General features: G+C 37.8%; 1 protein-coding gene across 1 annotated transcript; it reads right to left on the bottom strand.

Moving 5' to 3' along the window:
- Positions 1 to 270: 270 nt before the first annotated feature.
- On the bottom strand, positions 271 to 6,513 carry LOC140949554 (uncharacterized). Its single transcript, XM_073398715.1, has 6 exons — positions 6,362 to 6,513; positions 4,422 to 4,447; positions 4,128 to 4,248; positions 3,548 to 3,592; positions 2,383 to 2,514; positions 271 to 1,445 (listed from the first exon to the last, which is right to left on the bottom strand). Exons 1-6 carry the CDS (start codon positions 6,497 to 6,499, stop codon positions 1,257 to 1,259), a joined length of 651 nt encoding a protein of 216 aa, XP_073254816.1. The 5' UTR covers positions 6,500 to 6,513; the 3' UTR covers positions 271 to 1,256.
- Positions 6,514 to 16,870: the final 10,357 nt, after the last annotated feature.

Below are 16,870 nucleotides of genomic sequence, written 5' to 3'. Positions count from 1 at the left end.
TTGAGTGGGAGGGGCCACCCCCATGTAGCCCATTACAAGCATATGGAGTACCTACTCCCCCCCCCCCCCACCCCGGGTTTTGGCAAAAGGACAAAAAGCTTTTTTTTTTTTTCAAAATTGAAGCATATATGGCTAAGGCAAAACAAGAACGCATACTGTAACCTCCCTTATCAAACGGAATCATCGTAATTGTCATGCTGTTTTTTAAACTTGACTAAGGAATTAAATTTTTTTGATGACTGAAAATGCAAATAGATGGTATTTGCAAAAAGATTGTGCCAGCCAAAGTTTTTATTCAGTTCACTAAAACAAGTACAAAAAATAATGTAGAACATCAAGATCAACTATAAAGTCTATGAATAAATATTTTGTAATGAGTTCTCTGGGATTGAAAAGACAGAAATTCTTCTGTGAGGGTTGGAGCCTCTGTGAAATGCATTGTTTTCTAAAATATAATGAGGGCGTATGAAATATACCCTCATTATATATTTGGGCAACACGAACATAATATAATAATAAGAAACATTACCAAAATAATTATCCAAGCTAGACAGACCAGCTGCTTATATTTTGTACAAATGTAAAAGGAGAATTAGGAGTTAAATCTGCAGCCTTCTGTATAACAATAAATTGTTCATATACTGCTCAGAAAAGAAACTAAATAAGGCAGTTTTGCACCCTGACTTTAGGTCATGCTTCTGCTTGAACGTACCAGAGCTGTCACTAAGTGCCAGGGGCTGGGCATTTCCCTTAGGCTTCTCTGAGCATGACATCCCCTCCCTAGGCTACTTTCATAGAGGATGAAGGAAAAATAAAACCAAAAGAACTTCCTAGTTGTTCAATTCCATGCCTACTGATTGCATATACCATAAACTGCCGTTTAAAAGCCCTCCCGTCCCCCCTGCCAGTTATCAGCCAAACTACTTGTAAACAAAAGAATACATCCGATTATAAACCCCCAGGCATACGTTGTAAGACCTCCTCTAGCTACAAACCCCGCTCCAATTTTGATTTATTGTGATGTTTTGAAGCTTAATTAAAAACCAATAAATGTAAAACATATTTTGATAAGCACTGCTACAGCTCATTTCAAAGTGCTTTTTCTGTTCCTCTTGGGTATAAGCGCCTCTGTTTATAAGCCTCCTTAAAACCTCTACAAAGTTGTAAAGCCCAGGGTTTATAAGCAGCAGTTTATGGTACCCTACAACTTGGAATTTTAGTGACAGCCCTGATGCCACAATCATGAAAATCAAAGCTCAGTATGTGTGATTATATGTTCCATCTGAAGGCTGAATACTCAGTTTGTCAAACACTACACTCATTCCCTCTTCAGTGGGTGAACAACAATATAGTCCAATCTTGACTGCATTTCCACCTGAATCCAAATGAGCAATACGAACAAATTTCCAATCCTCAGAGCTTTCACTGGGTAACTTCCTCTCAATCTGAAGGGTAAGATTAGAATAAACAATACCGTTACATCAATAATTTTAATTGAAGTAATACAAAAAGTAGTGGATACATGTACATCTACTGTAAGTTAATCCTCTATTAAGCTTATGTATTTCAAGCGCATTTGAAGGGGGGGGGCTTATTTGAGAGGGGTGGCTTACTTAATTTAGTGAATGATGGTATCAGTTCTTCATGAAAAACAACAATGCAAAGTATATGAAGTATCAGTATGTATATGAAGTTGGAGGTCATACAGTGGAAGATGGAAAACAAATCTGAACTTCCAGTATATGAATAAACCATCAGTCCACATGAAGTGTTTCTGTCGTTATTAACTAAAAAGTCAGTTTATTAATTACCTTGTGAAGCTTTGTACTAGCTTCAGTGAGGGAGGATTAACAGAGGATTTATAATAAATGTTATAGCGGTATACCTATTTCCTTAATAATCTATAAATTTGCACTGCACAAATATCCACTTGAAGTTCTCAAAAGGGGATGGAGAAAACTAATTCTGCGAGAGTTTGCTTGTCGAAGGCAAGAAGGTATTTAATTACGAAATAACATTATCTCAATCTGGAAAAAACCTATTTGTAGCTACTTTCTACCCACTTATTTGCTTTGGCAATAGAAAATTTTTAAATGTTTGAAGGCAATTAGTGCATAGAAAGTGCTTCCTGACTGAGGTAATATATAGAGAAAACTGCAACATATTAATTTTATTGTCTTACTGGAGAAGAATAATTGTTTCTCCTATGTTGATGCTATTAAAGAATAATGATCATAAAAAGAAAACAAGGAAAAAAAAAAAGAAATTGAGAGGGAAGGAGGGTGCAAATAAGAGCATAGGTGCTCATTTAAAGAAACATATTTACTGTAAACTGCTTATCAAAGGATGAAAGGAAAAACTTCAAAAAGTTGGTGTTTGTACCACATAATCATCTTGTATCTTGTGTACTCTTAGTGCCAGTTTATTGCTCTTCCATGTCTTGGTTGACCAGTCACTCCACTTGTTTGTTACCACACAACTCATGGAACATTCTCCATCAACATACTCCAAACCCTGATAACATTCACCACAAAAACATATATAAAAAATTATTGAACTAATAATAAAATTATGTGTCCAAGATTTAAAAAAAAATCAGGATGAATGTCAGTAGCCACTGCTACTGAACATTAATCCAGCAAGAAAATCTCTGTAACTTTGGTGAGAGCTCCGTGTAGTACCATAAAAACCCATGTGTAAGAACCTACATTCTGGTGAAAAAGTTTCTTGTATTTTGGGGTAGTTATTCACAATTTAGGTACTTTGGGAAGGTACCAGAGGTTTTTTCTTGCATGTGGCAGGGAACTTTGTCAGCTGCAGGTTGACATGCCTTCAGCTAAAGACCCAAAACCAGAAACCCTGCATGAAAAGCCTCTAGCACCCAGGGTACAATTTAGGCTTAGTAGGTTCTTAGTAAGTTCTTAACTTCTGTGAAGGAAAAATAATTGTCGACTACCAGAAAAATAGATAAACTTGGGTTTGCTCTTAGACATAAATACCAGTATACATTATTTATTCACAAATGTATTATGATTAGCCTGACAAAGCTGATTACAGAATGTATAGCTACTATTACCTCTGTAGCAATTGTTATGTATTAAAAAAATAATTAGTCAAGTAAATAAAATAAAAATTATTTGAGTTAACAAGAATTTTCTTGTAGTATAAATTTCCCATGTCAAAGTCAAACTCCTTGATTAAAAATGTTTACAATAATATGTTACTGTCACCCATATACAAGAACCTACTTGGTCTTGCTTGGCTAAACAGGTTCTTATATTTTGGGGTATTTAATAGGCAAATTACTGCCAGCAGGTTCTTAAACCACTAGGTTCCAGACTGCAAGAAGTCCCTTTTCAGTCAGTCAAGTCAAGGCTTGGCAGGAATTGTTGTTTGTTCACTTCGGTCGATTTCCTTGCTTGCACAACCATCCTGAGGGACTGCTCGCAGTCTAACTAGGTTCATAGATGCAGGTTTTTAGTGTGGCTAGTAGAGGGTGACTATATAATACAGGTTTGACTGATGTAATATACATAATTGTACTAACTGTCTTGATCCAGTGATCACCATCCACTCTGATCATTATTCCTGCCTAAAAGATAAAATTTTTGCAGATCAATACAATATAAGCTGGTTTTAACATAATTTTTCTGAAAAATTATCAAACAATTTGAATTTCTACTCTCTTTCATTTCATATTGCTGTTAGTAATTTTATTGATTCATTCAATCTGTTTTAAAAATTTCTCCGCAATCTAACCGCAATTGCAGATAAATTTTCTACAAGGGATCTCTTTATTAGTGCGTGTCTACGAATAATTTATTAGACAGTGTGCTACTTTCTGTATTGAGTTTCTTTGCATCTGTTTGTTTGCTTTTTTACGGAACTGTGTTGAAATTAGTCCCATTCTATGCTGTCCTATCCTAAACAAGATCTGCCCATATAAATAAATAAATAACAAATAAATAGAAAATAAATAAAAAAGAACAAAAAAACATGTAATAATATTTTACTACATCTTCCCAATATCTGGTTATTGAGCCACTAGAAATTTGTTGTGTTTCATGTCATTAATACATTCAAGACACTGTAAACCCAAACTTAAGTATGTCCAGATCTGACATTACCTGGTCAAACTGGTGAAGAGATGTGAGTTCAAATGAGGTCTCTATGATGGAGTTTGTCTGCTTGATAACAAGATGGAGTAGATGTCCATCGTCCTTAATAATTTCAGGTTTGTAGTAAGTTCTAATCAAAGTATATAAAATGCAAAGCCTGATCAGTGCTTCTTCATAAACCTACGTACAAATAACAAAGAGATCTTAACAGTTTTTGATCCATTGAAGCCAGTTTTCTAGTGACAACTGCATATCTATATCTCAACCACCCTCTACATTAATACCTTGGTACTGAAATTTTACCTCTTCCAGAAGTCTGTTTGTGCTTTCTACAAAAAAAAATATAGTTGATAATAATTATAATGACAATAGCTATAATAATAATAACAATAATAATAATATTGATAATAATAGTAATAATAATAATAATAATAATAATAATAATATAATAATAATAAATAAATAAACAGAAAGAATTTAGAAGCAGTTGTAGCTAGGCACTCAAAACCTTTTCACATTCATAATACATATGTCTATAATTCTCTACATAGATATCTGACAAAGATGATAATACAGTAATTTGATGGTGAATTTTAAGCCTGGTGAATAAATGACAAAGATTATTTTTTGACATTCAGTGACACGGGCAGCTCAGAAGAAAAATCTGAGTACTCTTAATAGAGAGGAGAACTGTAAAAGTCATGTTACCATGGTAGCAAAATTTCTGGATCACAACAATAATGAGCTTAAGCAACGACGATGGTGGTGACAGCAAGAATGGCAAAAAAAGCAATATGTTTATATTAGCAAAACAACTTTGCATGTGCATTAGCACATTTCCTAGCCCTTACTGCCCGACTGGGACATGAAACTTCCTAATTTCATGCACCCACTTCATGAAGTAGGTGTACACGAGACAACAATTTTCTTTTTCTTTTTCTAATATACGGTCCTTTCGGACTTTCCCCAAGATTTGACAAAATAAGTGAAATTAAATAAGATACATGAAGTCTGAAACAGTGCAAATTCACTTTTTTTGTGATGTTTTCAGTTTGTTGTCATCCTGAAATTTTGCTACTATGGCAATGTGACATAACGACTTGTCCTTTCCATAGGAGTTGAACCTATGGCGATACTCCTGTTGACATCACCTGTTGCTGTTAATGTGCCAACCAGAGGCGCATTAGTTCTTGTACCAAAAGATTTGTTTGTTTTAGTCATTTGTTCACATTTATGTGTCCTATGCAGATACATTAAATTGTAGCATTTTAGAGTAACATGTTTCTTTTTTTAAGTGAGAATAAAGGGAGGTCTTGGAGATGTGCCACAAAGTTATTTCACATGTGCATTTCATTTGAAGAACGATCGATCGAGTTTGAAAAAGCTCATACAAAGGGCACCTTCGATTGACCGTATTCTGGAATAAGAATACCGAGAGATGTTGACATTCATATAAATCTCTTTTACCGGGATTTCTGGACATCTGGAATACTACATGCAGCTTAACACTGTATTTTCTTCTAGACCTGGAGATGTTAGGGTGTAGTGAGTGGCTAAATAAATACTTTCTATATCGCCATAATTTATTCTTATTATTCATTCAAAATATTTTCCCGATTCTGATTGGCTAAAAGCACACTCACAATTCACCACAACCAGCAACTGATGACCAAATTTGGAAGAATTTTGCGATCAATCGACTGATAACGTCAAAAGTGCAGCTTTCTTGCAGGTTAATGCATCGTTGACAGAGAAGACAATGGGGATGGGGTTGAGTTGTTTTGGTTGTGAAAACAAAAATGGCGGACGTTTCACTCGTTTCAAGAGTAAGAACTAGGCGAAATAATGGCTAAAAACATGGCAAAAAAGAACAGCAATAAGACAACTCGAAGGGCAGTATCTGCTATTTGGACAATATTTGCGGAGCTGAACAACCCTAACGTGCACTATCGAAGATTAACTTAACATCGAGGAGGTAAGCATGTTTTAGCCATGTTTTTAAACTAGGAATTATTTTGAATGAATAATAAAACAATTATTGAATTCGGCTTTCGTATCATATGAAGAATTATGGATATCTCGGAGGGTGTTATCCGCCTCGGCCTACGGCCTCGTAGGATAACACCCTCCACGATCTCCATAATTCTTCATAAGATATCAGCCTCATTAATGTATTCGATTCAGTATCATGCGGCCGTCGAATACCTGTCACAACACCTGCAACTCCACTCTGTACAACTTACCGAGAAAATCTTTACACCTGATGAACCATTACAGCGCAGTTGATACTTAGCTGGTGGATTGAACCAAAGAACATCCGGCCCAAGCTTTTCAGACGTAAAATCCAACGACAAACAGAACTGCTCCCCGACATCTGCCATAGTCAGCGGCTTTTACCTTATTGCGGGCTCTCAAACTGTGAGTTTGACTGAACCCAAACCCGGAGCAGGGGCTAGGGGGTGAGGGGGGGGGGGGGGGGGGGGGGGGTGGGGGTGGGGGTGGGATATGGCGACGGGAGGGGAGTGTGACTGTGTGAGAGGGGCTATCAAGACAGTCAAACCCCTTTAATACGGACATTAATGGGGCCGTAGAAACAGGAGACCGTATTAAGCGGGACAAAGCAAACTGTCCATAATACTGAGGTGTTCGTATTGAAATAAGTGGGTGTACATGTATTAAAAGCGGGGTGTAATTGTATAGCCAAGAGAGGATAAGGCTTCATCCAGGAGCCATAATCGGTTATGGCCATGACTCCAAGGATATTCACAATTCAGTTTGGTAACTATTTTCTAAAGTTTTTCTAAATGCAGAATATAGTACTGCAGACCCGACATTTTGGCAACAAAATGCAAGGAAAATACAAGACTAAAATACAAAGATTAATAACAAAACAGCAAATTAAGACAAAAGCGACTTGAGGTTTCCCGATATTTCGGACGGACAAACCGCCCTTCGACCGTCAGGGGATTAAATCTAAAATGAACAATCGGAAAGTCGTTACAATAATTCAAATAGTGTGGACGAGTTGCAGTCGGAAATTTGTAAAGGTAAAGTTCAAAAACTAAATGGACCAATAAAATGCATGACATTCATACAAATGGGATAATTCGGTAACGGTCGTCCTCTCTGTTCTTGATCCCCTGTGGCTTCTCTACGTACGTAGAGCCCACAAACGATACATGCCTCATATATAGATATGCCTCAAATCTTAATTTTCATGTACCACGTACCACAGGCAGACCACCGTTTGTTAGTGGGGGCTGTTATTGATTGAAATCTGAGCAACGATCTTTTGTTATTTATAGAAGAAATACATATGAACAATACGGTGGCTATAATTTGTTCCAAAATGCAGAATTTAAAGCAAATGTTTCAATAAAAGTTTGAAGAAAATGTTAACTGAGTCATGTGTCATGTTTTTTTCGCCGTCCGGTGCTGTTTTAAGCGCTATTTTGCTAGATGAATATTTGATCTTAACGGTTAGAGCTAAAGAAGGAGATCCTCCTTCTTTAGTTCTAACCGCCGAGGTCGACTTCTTTCGATCTTATTTACTCGTTCATTTTTCAATAATAATAATAATAATAATAATGATAGAGCTTGCGATCAGTAAGTGCAACAAGACGTGTCCTTTTAATTGAGGGCGGATGTTATTTTCACGTGATAGTTGATTAAACTAAGCACTATTTCTAGAAATAAATAGGAACTGAAATACGAAATACGTACTATATTTTCACAACTATCTAAAACATCACAGCGCATTTTTTGCGCTTTAAAAATAATAAATTATTATTATTACTATATTATTATTTATATTATTTACGTCAGGGCATAAGACATCGGTCAGGAAACAATTTTACTTCTTGTTGTTAAGACATAAAGCAAGACATTTACCCATTTTGGAAGAAGACTGAGGACACAGACATTTCTTGTGTTTTCATGAGTCATGATTTTACTTCAACGCCCTGAAAAATCCATAACCCATGAGAGTAGTGGAGGGTTTTCTTCTCACATCCATACGAACTCAAATTTATTTGAACTAAGTACTTTAAGAGTTCCGTTAGCAAAAAGAAAGCATTTTGACGGACCTTGACGTCGTTAATTCTTGACATGGCAGAGCAGGTTCTCTAAAAACTTCCCGTCTTTAGGCATGCATGAAATAATAGTCGTTTGTAGGTTATACCTAGAGTGATAGCACGAGAATGGATGGCGGCATTGCCTAAAGCAGAGAAATTCACTACTGACTTGATTCCGTTTATGCACGCAGGAAAAGGTATTTTCGTAAAATACGAATTATATAACTCTCTCAACAATACACGTCTACATGTTTAAAGAGCAAGGTTTCGTGCAGTTGGTTGAAAACGCGGCCTTCTCTTCTAGAGGTTACGCGTTCGATTCCCACGTGCGAGCTCAAATCCTTCTTTCCACTTCTTACCTTTCAGTGAAGCTTTATGTAGCCTTAAATAGCTCTAAATACCCGTAAAACGAAGCACTAATGGAGACAGGGAATAAAAAAAGCCCACTGTTGGCCTCAGGTTTGTCAGTTAATTACAGTTACTAGTTACCAACGTAAAATAGGGACCTTTACCTCAGTTTATATTTTTACCTCCAAACTTAGCCAAGAACCTTATTAGAGTTTCACCGAACTGACAGTATCTTCGATTATTTGACTATTGCTGGCCTTTTAATCGTTTTATTTTCTAATTTTTCATAGTTTGCCGTCTTCAGCGTGGAAGAATTCTATACGGTCTAGTTTTAAGACAATTGTATTCTATTTGCAAGTTTTTTAAGGAGAACATCAATATGTTTTTTTCCAAATCTTAGCCTTGAAGTTAACCCTTAAAATGTTCTTGAAATTCGCGGTATTCTTAATATATAGATTTATCCAGGGCTAAACGCGAAGCCCTGGTTAATATACTTAAAAAAATGAAATCGTGTAATGCTAAACGGCGACGACAAAATTTGCACGTGCAGCACCCTTTTTTGTGCATTTCTTGCCTTTGTTTTGCACAACTCAAACGTGAAACTGCCATGTTACACATTATTTTTATTGAGGAATTGTCGTATGTGCTCATCAAAAATTTTGCCGATGCTTGTGCTCCTGTTCGCTTTTATTTTTTCACTGCCGCCACTGCTGATTGAGTTATTTTACATTGGCGTCCCTGTGGTGCGGACAGACGCGCGGCGGACGGGCGGACGCACGGTCACCTGACTACCAAACAGTTTAACCAAATGGTGCTCCATGGTGCTCCGCTGCGCCCGCTCGGCTATGAAATGTATTATTATAAAAAGAGAAGAGTGTATTCGATCCAGCGGTACCTTGATTTGTCACATTCTTGGCCGTCAGCCGCAAAATGTAACATCACAACATCTATTTCTTTTTTTCAAGAAGTGATTCGAGCTCAGTAGTTGACGTGCTGCTACTAATTGAGAAGTGAGTCCAGTTCTCTAAGTACAGTCAAACTCCGTTGATGCGAACGCTGCGGGGGCCGTAGAAATTGTCCGTATTAACTGTGTATCATATTACAGCTTCAATCATCTGCTTTCTTGCTTGAAATTTATCGTGTGTTGCTATATTCTAATTATTCCTTTTAAATTCATATTTAGGTTGCGAAAATGTTTAAAATTCCAGTGTTGGACGAAGTTGTTAGATCATTCCAAAGTTTGGGCGATGTTATTATGGGCGATACCGATGCAGCGGCTCAGAGATGGAAGAACTGGACAAACGACAGTTTCCTTGCAACAGGAGGGAAAATGGTTGGGTTAACAGTTGCATCCGGAGCCACTGCCTTGGTTGGTAGGACAGATATAGCGGTTGCTTTAATCAAAAAAGCTGGAGACAACGGAGAAAAGTTCGGAGCCACCGTATTGAGTGCAGTTTCACAGGTCGGTGGAATAGTGGCACAGGCGGTTACCCTAGGGATATCCAATCCAGTATCCGGAGCTTTAAATGGCGTAGCTTCTGGTATTAACACAGTAGTTGATAAAGATGCACAAGGTGAAATAAATGGCATCTCATGGAAAACGCTCGGTAGGGAAATAGGTGTTGGTGCCGCTAAAGGGGCCGCAAGTGCTGGTGGGATTATTCCGTACGCAGGAACGGCGGTTGAACAAAAGATACGTGGAGAGAAAATTGAATTTGACCACAAACAGGAGTGGGCTTACTGGGGACTAAATGTAGGTCTCTCATTGGTCACAGTTGGAACACTCAAAGGCACAGCAGTTTTGACCAAGACGGGGAATATTGGAGTAAAAAGGGCCGCAGGGTGAACGGTGGGGCATAATCAGTTCCTTCCAGAGGAAGAATGCGTGGTGAAAGCAGAGCATAATCAATCGACCACTTTCGATATATTAAAATTCAGCATGATAGCGAGTTTCAGAGGACACAAAACTAGAAAATGAAACGTATTAATAGCATGATTTGTAAGTAACATTTGGCATGACACCACCCCCCTACCGCGCTTTTTTTTATTCCTCTCCCCAACGCCTCCGCGATTTAAAGAGGCCTCTGCCGTGCCAGGCCACCTGCAGAGCACAGGCCCCGAGTTCAAATCCCGCTCCTAAGACCAGACTAGGTGGATTTGTTTCTCGGCAGTCCCAGTTCAAATTTCGGACCAAATCCAAACGTAATTTCAATTTATTATTCAAAATCTAGTGAAATACCGTATACGTAAACCATATCTTTACTCTAGCAGCAACTTTTTCGCTCTCTTCAAGCTTGGGCGGAAACGCTTGCTACGCAGGCTATCCTCACACTTCACGCATGCTACGGCTACAAAAATAAATCGCGCCTTTCGCAGCAAAAATATATATTAATGTGAAATGGTTTGGCATTTCATTGGCGTTTTTATAATAAGTATAACATTACATGGCCGCTTGGAGATACGAAGTTTCTCTTCTTGCGTTGAAAAATTGTTCTCTGCGCTCATTTCGTATCTCCGCGGCCATCTTGCCTCTCCATATTCCATATTTTCTTTTTATAGTCAAGTAATAAACAAAAGAGTACCCGTTTGATAGCAATAACCACTAAAGCGCTCCAATACTGCGGAGTAATGAAAACGTGGTAAACACCTCTTTGAATGTTATCATGAAACCAGTTCATTTCTTAGACTTGCAGCCGCGATTGGCGGACAAGGAAGAAAGAAATGAAACCTCTCTCTCCTTCCTCGCGCGCCCTTTGTTTTTTTTTTTTTTTTTTTTTTTTTTTTTTTTTTTATTTTATTTTTTATTTTTATTTTTTTTAAACTGCTTACATTATTTACAACATTCATACCATACTTACAATACTGACAATACTTATTGCTTACATTGCTAACAATACTACTGTTTTCAAACATTATTACATTTCGTATGCTTCAAGTACACAGTTGCATCGGAAGAAACTTATTTAAGGATAGTTGGCGTTATTGAGGCAGGATAAGCTACGGATGAAAGACATAGAGAATATCAGGGGGCGTTGGGAATAGCGCCATGGTAGAAACGATAGTTTCTACGTGATGTCGTGTAGGAATGACCATTGTTTGGGCAGAACATTGTTTGCTTCTGCTTGTGCTTGTATGTTGTAAATTGTCTTTAGGTGTTTTAGAAATCCTTGCAATAGAGGTATAGCTTCTTTTGTTTTGCAGAGCCAGATATAGTGCCTGGCAATAAGAAAACAAAAGTTGATCTGGCGTTGAAGTTTAGAAGAGTCTGATCTCAGGCCTAGTGAAACAGTCATGTCTGCAGAGTAACTATCGGGAATAATTTGGCAAAGTTTTAATCGCGTTATGATGCTCTCCCAGAAGAGCGCCGTTTTGGGGCAGGACCAGAAAAGGTGTACGAGTTTTTCTGGTTCTTTTTTACAAAAGGAGCAGTTGGAGTTTTCTTTTACTCTTATCTTAGTTAAGAAAGCGTTTGTTGGTATTCTTCTGTGCAGCAATTTAAATTGAAATTCCCTGAGTTTTATGCTTTTTGTGATTTTATGAGCTAGCTGGTAGGTCGCACCCCACGTTATTTCGTTTTGACCTAAGTTGCAGTCTTGATTCCATTTTTGCTGGCTTGTAGTAGGGGGGGCACTTTTCTTTGTAATTAATTTGTCATACACCAACTTGCTTGCTTTTTGGGCTTTCATTAGTTTTGTCGAAAAGCTTTCGTAACTATTACCTTCGTTTGTGTGGTCACCTTGGTTGAATGTGTTGCATAGCTTTTTAAGAGCAGAAATTATTCCACAGTATGCCAAGGGTTGGACCTTGATGTCGTATTTGTTTAAAAGTTCTGGTGGAGTGAGGAATTTTCCTTCTCTGTTCCTTAAGTGCTTAACTTTTGTGATGCCTTTACGATACCATTCTTTAAAGAAAATAGGGCTGTCGTTAATCCTTACAAGTGAGTTGTACCATATGCCTTGTTCTGAAAGCTGGCTCTCTGATGTTATCCTCTCTTCAAAATTGATTTCTGACCAGATTAGGAGAATTTCCTTTAAGAAACTGTCTTGCGTTTTGAAGATATTAGCTATGTCTATCTTATTAAGGTTGCTTGTGAACGGTAGGGTACACTCAAACTTTTTCAGTTCAAGATCTAGAAAAAGTTTCCATTTACCCTGATTATCTGTATCCAGGTACTTTTTTATCCAAGTGGTTTTTAGCGCTTTATTGAAAGATAGTATGTCAATCATTTTGAGGCCACCTGCTGGGTAATTGTTAATCATAATATCTCGCTTTATTTTATCGCCCTTTCCGTTCCAAAGGAACAAGTAAAAGAGCTTGTTAATCTCGCTAATTATTTTTTTGTTTGTGCACAAGGGTGCCAAGACGTACACAATTTGAGAAGCTACTAAGCTTTTCAGAACAGTGATCTTCCCACTTAAGGTTAATCTACGGTATTTCCAGTTGCTTAGAATATTATTAATTTTTTCCAGTTTTTCCTTATAATTTAGAAGTACAGTGTTTTCAGGGTCTGTCGTAAACCAAACGCCTAAAGATTTTACTTTGTTTGTTTGCCATCTGAAATTTCTTTCTGGAAGAAGAATTTCTGTTTTTCCACTATATGTTCCGATCCAAATTGCTTCTGTTTTTTTACTGTTGAGTTTGAGACCCGAGGCTTCTCCAAAATCGTCAAGTGTGTTGAGAGCAGCTGAGAGCGACGTTTGTGAACCATTCAATATTAAGGTTGTATCGTCTGCGTATTGACTTATTTTAATTTCCTCTTGGTTAACGTGTATTCCTCTGATATTGCTGTTTCTTTTAAAAGCCTTGGCTAAGACTTCGACTGAAAGAACAAATAGATATGGAGACAACGGGCACCCCTGCCTGACCCCTCTTTCAATTTTAAAGAAATTGCTTGTCCAGCCGTTGTTTAAGAAGCAGCTCTCTATGTTGCTGTAAAGGCATTTGACCCAGTTTACAACACTTGGGCCGAAACCGAAGTATTGAAGAGAATTTATGATAAAAGGCCATTCAATCGTGTCAAACGCCTTTTCGAAATCAAGAAATAATAATAGCCCTGGGATATTTTTTTCTTTGGTAAAACGAATAACATAGTCTATTAATCGTATGTTCTCGCCAATAAACCTGCCTTTCATAAAGCCAGTTTGATCACAGCTGATGAGATCGGGAAGAACCTTTTTCAGCCTGTTAGCCACAGCCTTTGCTGCAATTTTGTAGTCGCAGTTGAGAAGAGTAAGCGGTCTCCAGTTTTTAATGAAATACGGCTCAGCGTCTTTCTTGGGAATGAGTTTGATTACTCCTCTTCTTTGTGTGATGGAAAGCTGACTCGTTTCGTGCGCATAATTAAGAGCATTAATCAATAAGTTTGATATGTTTGTCCAAAATACTCTATAAAATTCTGAAGGTAGCCCATCAGATCCAGGGGTTTTTCCCTGTTCCATGGTTTTCAGGGCTGCAAGGCATTCCCTTTCAGTTAGCAGGCCTTCACAGTTGTTCCGTTGTTCGTCATTCAGGACGGTGTCGTTTTCGTGTTTAAAAAAATCATATGTGTCAATTAAATTGTGTATATTTCTGTTGGATGTATATAGATTCATAAAAAAAGATTCCCCTTCTGCTAATATTTCCTGATCCGAAGTAATAAAGTTATTTTCGTCCACTTTAAGTTGGCTTATAATGCCTTGCTTATAGTGTCTCTTTTCTAGGTTGAGGAAATATTTCGTATTTTTTTCTCCTTCATTATGCCATTTAATTTTAGCTCTCAATATGGAACCTTTCGTACGAGTCTCAATAATTCTTTCTAACTCACTCTTTAGATCATTCAGTTGTTCTGCAAGTTCAGAATTTTCTGTTACGCTAGAGTCTCCGTTCTCCATTTTCGATTCTAGTTTGGAAATTGCATGCTCTAGTTCTGCCTCACGGCCCTTTGTTTTCTTAGTTTTATTCATTGCGTATTTGAGCGATTTTTCCCGTATTTTAAGCTTAATCATGTCCCACAATAGAGCAGAGTTTACCATGTCATCATTTTCATATTCGTCTTGAACTTCCTTAATCGTTGTCTTAATAAGATTAACATAAGCAGTTTCGGTTAAAAGAGAGGTATTTAATTTCCAAAGGCCGGGTCCTCTGCTATTTGCATGAAGAGACAGATCTAAAGTAATCATGGAATGGTCTGTTTTATATCCTGGCACTATATCGGTGTTAGTGACGTCCCCAATAACGCTTTGGCTTATTAAAAAGAAATCAAGTCTACAGTAAACCTTAGGTTGTCGTTGTCTCCAAGTGTACCTTTTGTCATCTGGATTGTGAATTCTCCAGACATCGAGAAGATCTAGGTTCTCTGAAATTTCTTGAACGGTCTTCAAGCTATTTTGGTGAGTTTTGGCAATGCCACCTTTTTTGTCATTTTCGATGTTAAGAACAAGGTTGAAGTCACCGCCAATTATTATGTCTTCACAATTAAAATTTAAAAGATGATCGTAAAAGTTTTGAAAGAATGAAGGTTTATCCTCGTTGGGAGCATAGATGTTAGCGAGGGTCAAAAGCTTTTCGTTAGCTTTTAAGTCACAGATAATAAATCTCCCTGCAGGGTCGGTGTAAAGTCTTTGGAGCTGAAGGTTAAAATTATTGTTAAAAAGAATACATACCCCTGCTTTGTTGCTTTCAAAAGAGGTGAAGTAAGCTTGATAGCCCCATTCTGCTTTCCACAAGTGATTTGTTTTTTCTATACAGTGTACTTCTTGGAGCATGCATATTGATGGCCTTTTGGCGCGAAGCCAATTAAATACTTCTCTTCTTTTAGCGTCATCCCTAAGTCCCCTGACATTCAATGAAGTTATTTTCAAAGTCACGATTTGTTCAAGTCTTTTGTAATAAACGTTGTCTCGACGGGAAAAAAACATGTGCGCCTCAATAAAGGATTTGCATTCTTTCTATTAGGTGTAAAATGATTGATGCAAAAGGTACTCGATATTTTAAACAAATAATGAAGACTAAAACGTGCATATAATATTAGACTGAAGCAAATGATCACAAAAGGTAAATTAAACAAAATAACACTTTGAATAAATAAAAAAGAGTAGCGCAAAAACAAAGAACAGAGCATAGACAAATTTGTAGTTAGTAAAATTAAATTACTTTGGCAGCGAGAAATTTGAATGGTTGATAAGACGTCCCTCTCCAGACTTAACGTAGATTATTTTGCCTGTTCAGTTTATAATTGATCTAAGTCCTCTTCGGAAAAAATTCTAACAGGGGAGCCATAGGGTGATGTCTTAACAAAAATCTTACCATCCAAAGACCAAACACTGAGTAGAGTACCCTCTTGTCTTCTCTTGTTCGCTTCTTTCATGATTCTACGCCTATAAGCCGTGAGGTTCTCGTTTATAAAAATACGTTGTCGTTCCTGTGCATTTGAAGGGTAGCTGGGAAATAGATCTTTGATTTTGACATCCTTTAGTTTGGTGCGTTCTTTGTAAAGTTTCGATTTCACTTTATGATTGCAAAATTTCACTATAATGGATTTGCCCCGATTCAGCTTGTGTGAAATCTCTATTTCTTCAGGCTCTATGGTGATATTTAGGGCTTCAGCAACCTTGATGACCGCGGCCTCCGTACTGGGATACGCATCTTCTGGAATTCCATGGATTTCCAGCGAGTTCTTTCGAGTGTATTGTTCCAAATCATCATGGTGTTCCCACAGTCGATCGGATTCTTCTTTTTGCTTTCCTAGATTCTCCTTTGTTGTTTTAAGCTCGTTCCTTGTTGAGGCTAGCATGTGTTTTAATTCTTTGTATTCGTCCTTGGTCTTTTGCAAGGACTCTTTCAAAACTTTAAGCTCCTTCTCGTAGAAGTTGGCAGATTCTTTTAATTCTTCGATTTCCTTCTTCAGCGTTCGATTTTCGCTAAGAACTGCAGCTATTTGGATTTGTATGTCGACCAGTAGAGCCTTGATTTCAAGAAGGCTAGGCTCTTCTTGTTCCTTGCCCGCTTCAATCGGTTCTTCAACATCAATGTTTTCCTCGGCCGCCATGTTGGATTTCTTCGGATTTCTTGGTTCGTCTTCGGTTGAGCCACGATCACCTCTTTTATTCTTTCTGGGAGGCATTTACATTGAAGAAGGTAGATTACATCGTCAGGGAGCCAGATAGTGTATTTTCATAGGAGTAGGTGCCAGAGAGGGGTCATCTTTGGCAATGTTAGGCAGACACGATGAATACACGTCCGACCGCTGCGATTTCCCGCCAAAAGTCCTTTGTTGCAGTTGCGCTTCTTACTCCACCCACCCGCTTCCCTTGAAACTTTTGCTCGGGCTCGAGGTCCGTTAGCGCAAACTAG

The sequence above is a fragment of the Porites lutea genome, chromosome 1 (genome assembly GCF_958299795.1).
Source record: "Porites lutea chromosome 1, jaPorLute2.1, whole genome shotgun sequence".
Lineage (NCBI taxonomy): Eukaryota > Metazoa > Cnidaria > Anthozoa > Scleractinia > Poritidae > Porites > Porites lutea.
Note: the sequence above shows the minus strand (reverse complement) of the source record. Positions and strands in the feature narration are given on the sequence as shown.

What these genes read in the sequence shown, in the direction of transcription:
- LOC140949554 (XM_073398715.1), bottom strand. Translation starts at nt 6,499, where the DNA reads ATGGCAGATGTCGGGGAGCAGTTCTGTTTGTCGTTGGATTTTACGTCT. An exon ending in CAGGTGTAAAGATTTTCTCG is followed by an intron (nt 4,448 to 6,361) that starts GTAAGTTGTACA and finishes TTTTTTTTGTAG; the next exon opens with AAAGCACAAACAGACTTCTG. An exon ending in AGATACAAGATGATTATGTG is followed by an intron (nt 1,446 to 2,382) that starts GTACAAACACCA and finishes CTTACCCTTCAG; the next exon opens with ATTGAGAGGAAGTTACCCAG.